Here is a 4,905-nt window from a genome sequence, read left to right on the forward strand (position 1 = left end):
TTCAAGGTCTGCCTCACCTCTTGCCATGTGACTGCTTACTTGTGTGTCTTGTCTCTGTTTTGTTTTTTTAACCTTTCTGTCTCCTCATTTGTGACCCTACATCTGTCGTGTCTTTCATTGTGTTGTCCGTGTCCCAATTCTCTCAAGTTAATCTATTTTAGTCCTGGTCTCAGTGTAAGTCACCTCCTGTTTTGTTTTGATAGTTTCTAGTTTTATGTGTGTTGTGTTCGGTTTTGCTTCTTGTCTAGTTATTCAAATTCTATTCAGCTGTGTTCCCTGGTGTTTCTCCTCTCCCTATAATTACCTGGTCTGTATACATTGTCCTTTCTTCTTTGCTGTGTTCACCTTTAAGCTGTGTGTTCCACCTTGGGGGTTTGCTGTATGATAGTTTTCATTTAGATAATTTGCACTTGGCTCATATTTTCTTATTTTTACAAGTTTTCAACAATAAAGCGGTTTTTGAGTTTTAAGTCCTGTTTTCCGAGTCCTGCTTTTGGGTGATGCTCTCCATGACACGCACTCCCCTTGACAAACTGATTTCTTTTAGCTGGAGGAAGTGTAAAGCTGCTTAAAGAACTAAAATCACTCCATTTATGAGTAATTATAAAGTATCCCTGGAATTTTACAGTATTGGGAGTTTTTCAGTCAGAAGCCCCACAAGGTTTGTGAGTCATGTCTTAACATGTTTAAGAAAATATTAACTGTAGGCCCATAAATAACATAAATGACTTCAGTACAATACCTAATAGTTGCATTTGAAATTAAAATAACGAAATTGTTCAAATGTTTTTAGCTTTACTTACTCGATGTAATGTGTTTATTTTTTAATTAAATATGCTTCTTAATAAAAAAACACATCAACAGTATGGAAAAACAGATGCAACAATACATTGTCTGATGTTCAACCCAGATCATTGTTTACTTACAACCTTAGAAAAACATATTAATGTAAAGCAGCTAAATCTGTTTGCTCACCTACTGAAGTTGCTTGAATACATGAGGTTTGATTATACACACAATCATTGTGAGATTATATAGTGTCAAGTTAGTGGGATGTAATCCAGATATTTCTTTAATATGATAATATAAATCTGTCACTCAGCTGTCAAATGAGAGCTTCATGACTGATTTAGTTTGAATGCCTCTCTTCATATCAGTCAGTGCTTAAGAGCAAAACACAAAAAAACTTAAATGATCTGATTATTTTTCAGACCTGACGGACCTAAACTTATAGATCTTCAGCTCCCACCTCGAGCAGAACTTCAACAGGGAGGTTGTTTTTTTTCATTAGACCCTGTGTTTCATGAACTTTGACCACATACACTTACACACACGCAGGATACACTTCACCACAAACTTTAAATGTCTATAATCCTGAAAAAGGATCAAACTGGGTAAAGTATGAGTCATTCTCACCTGCTGGCCCCAGAAGAGTTACTTTCTGGCCACTGCATGAAAACTACTTCAAAGTTGTGTTTAAGTTTCATTTCCATACACAGTCTTGACCTCAGCAGTGTTTTCTGACTAATCAGCTCTTTATGCTCCAGTGGCCATTAAGCGACTGATATAAACGTGGAGCGTTGCTTACCTGATCACACTCTTACTCCTCCTGCCACCCCTTCATTCCACATTGGATGTGGAATGGTAAATGGTAAATGGACTGGTTCTTATATAGCGCTTTTCTACTCTCCCGGGGTACTCAAAGCGCTGTATACAACATGCAATGTTGTGATCCTCAGGTGTCACAACAGGTGTTGATTGTATCTCCAGTGTTTGATCCTTCCAGGAATTTCCTCTCCTCTGCCACATGGTGGAGTCAGTGTAATGTAACACAAGGACCTGTGGAGACAAGCAACCCCAGTCATCTCAAAAACTATTCAGCAATCAATTATAAGTCATTAAATATTAGACAGTCTGAAATGATACAAAGTGAGATTGATGCTGGTAATGTAGTTTTTATTGAAACAATTTTCTATGAGATATGACATTCAGTGTCTTTGTTTTTATAACTTTTACCTATTAGAAGTTCACAGTTTGTCCTGCTGTTCCCTCCTTTCTCTTAGTTGTAGTAGTAGTATAACATTTGCAGTAAAAATGTTGATGCCTATAGCTCACATATGCTGGTCCAAGTCAGTTGATGAGTTTGTAGCCTTGTAGGTTTTTGTTGTGGTTTCTTTTCACTCTAAGCAAATTTCTGCAGAGTCAAAATTCATGACTACAAACAAGGATGTTCATTCTGCCTATATGTGTCTAGGTTGGGAGCAACAACAAAAGAAAACAGGAATAAGGTGCCATGTTCTGGCCTACTGAAAATGGAAGATTTACATTCATTTTACAACTATTGCTAGCCTGCACTGACTATTTGTGTATTTTGCACATATGTCATTTTTAGTGGCCATTTCCTTCGTTCCCGGGTTTCAAAAATGCTGGTTTTGATTTTCGCTCTCATGGCTCATGAACTGACACCACTAACCAGCCAATCGGTGGGATGCAGTCTGATGACTTCACATTTTGGTACATGGTCAGATCACTTGCAACCCCGGCCGAGCAGGTACTATGTTAGTAGCTGGTGCCAGGTGCTATGATGTAATGAAAATCCCTGAAAACCGTGGCAAGTCAGAATGAGTGGGTAATAATGGAAAAGGGGCTAATTCATTTCCACGACCTGCATACTATTGCCACATGAGGCCTAGCATCGTTGTGCTCTAGCAGGAACCCATGACCCACTGCATCAGTGTAGGGTCTGATAATGTGTCCAAGGAGTTCATCCCAATACCTAATGGCAGTCAGGGTTGCTGTTGTGAAGGTTGCTACAAAGGTCCATGCCTCCCTCCATGGATATGCCCATCACCAAACCACTCATGGCGAATGATGTTACAGGCAGTATGTTGTTCTCTTAAGCTTCTCAAAACCCGTCGTCACAGCGTGAACCTCCATTCATTTGTGAAAAGCTGTTTAAATTAAACAGTTAACATCCATCCATTCGCTTCCACTTATCCTTTTTCAGTGTCGCAGCGCTGGAGCCTATCCCAGCTTTCATAGGGCGAGAGGTGGGGTATACCCTGGACAAGTCGCCAGTCTGTCACAGGGCTAACACACAGAGACAGACAACCATTCGCACTCACATTTACAGTTATGGGCAATTTGGATTAATCAATTAACCTACCCTCACAAACTGCATGTCTTTGGACGGTGGGAGGAAGCCGGAGTACCCAGAGGGAACCCACACAAACACAGGGAGAACATGCAAACTCCACACAGAAAGACCCCAGCCTGATGGTGGAATTGAACTCAGGACCTTCCTGCTGTGCAGCAACAGTCCTAACCACCGTGCTGCCCTAAACAGTTAATATTTAATAATCAAATTAATGACTAAAAAGGCACTGATCTAATTAATATCAAACTTAATACAACCAAAAACAAATAAGTACATAATAAACAGTCAAACAAAATTTAAAACACTTGATACTTGCAGTGGTTGGCAAAGTTTCCTTTTATCCAGACCTGATAGTAGAGGGCTTTCAAAACAGTCTCTGACGGTATCTGAGGAACTGGAACAGGTTTTGGATTCAATGTGCTGGAGGACTTGCATGTTGTTCTTCAGATGCTCGGTGTAGATTAGCGTTCTTTCCTTGCAGTATGAAAGCAAATACAAAGCACAATAAACCAAACTGCCCATTTCAAAAGCAAATATACAATCTTACATCTAATAGAGCTGACACAATTAATTGTATAATGAGTTACAATTGTGATGCATTGCAATGCGGAAAAAAAGCATTCTTAATCCATTCAGAAGAAACTAATCGATTATTAAATACAGTCAAATCATCTTTTGCATGGTTGGATCTTAACAAGGTTCCAACAACATGCAACAAGCAGAACTGGGAGTGAGACAAAACATTTAACTAACATTTAACAAACTTAAACTGGGACAGGCTGTTTTACAGCTGATCAAATGTTTAGGACCACATGCTTTTAAAAGGCCAAATCTGTGCAAAACTGTGGATTCATTGTCATTTTCTGTCAGGTAGTCAGACTGTCAGGATGTTCTGATGGCAAAAGCAAAAAAACGTTCCTTTTTGAACATGGTCGGCTTGTTGAACTGCATAAGTAGGGTTGCTCACAGCGCACCATCGCTGCTGAGGTGGGATGCAGTTAAGACGGTCATTTCTGCAATCAGTGGTCTCCAACCTTTTTTGCGCCACGGACCGGTTTATGCCCGACAATATCTTCACGGACCAGCCTTTAAGGTGTCGCAGATAAATACAACAAAATAAAACTAGTACCGGTACCGAAAAAAAAGAAGATTTATTCATAACACACGTGAAAAGACCCAGGAAAACCGAGTTAACGATAAAAACGATAACAAAATAACGCTGAAAACCGATAAAATCCCTGTAAACTATACATTTCACACCTGAGCCTCAACTCTCGCGGCCCGGTACCAAACGAGGGTTGGGATCGCTGTCTTAAATAATCCTGGGGGTTATGGAACAAAAACGTGAAGTGGAAGACCTAAAAAATCCTCAACCCAAATTAAGGCCATTACTGGTGCCGATTGCACCAATGTGAGTGAAGTTGGCCCCCCCACGTTCTTCAAATCCAACAAAAGTGGTATCAAACGTTTGTGCTGGTTTGTGCTGCTAAAATTGTCGTTTGTGCTGCTTCTGTTTTAAAGATATTAATGAAAATGCAAAGGTCAAAAGGTCAACCAGCCCCCCCACATTACCCAAATCAAACAAAATTGATGTTAAACGTTTGTGCTACATTTGTGCTGGTTTGTGCTTCAAAAATTTTAAAAATATTAATAAAATAACGTCTTGATGCGTGCTTAATCATCCAGGTAAGTAAATCCCAAAAGGTTGATTCTGTTCATCTGGACATTTTCAATGGGAGAAACGTTTC

General features: G+C 39.6%; 1 protein-coding gene across 1 annotated transcript in view; it reads left to right on the forward strand.

The window, feature by feature from the left end:
- LOC102204770 (alpha-N-acetylgalactosaminide alpha-2,6-sialyltransferase 1-like) overlaps positions 1–4,905 on the forward strand; it is a gene marked incomplete at its 3' end in the record, with an annotated part of 29,990 nt that overhangs the window by 15,260 nt on the left and 9,825 nt on the right. The window contains exon 7 of the mRNA XM_005754557.1: positions 2,807–2,822. Within this exon, the coding sequence (XP_005754614.1) occupies positions 2,807–2,822 (16 nt within the window). The remainder of the gene's footprint in view (positions 1–2,806; positions 2,823–4,905) is intronic.

The sequence above is a fragment of the Pundamilia nyererei genome, unplaced genomic scaffold (genome assembly GCF_000239375.1).
Source record: "Pundamilia nyererei isolate P.nyererei 1_Seehausen unplaced genomic scaffold, PunNye1.0 scaffold00591, whole genome shotgun sequence".
NCBI lineage: Eukaryota > Metazoa > Chordata > Actinopteri > Cichliformes > Cichlidae > Pundamilia > Pundamilia nyererei.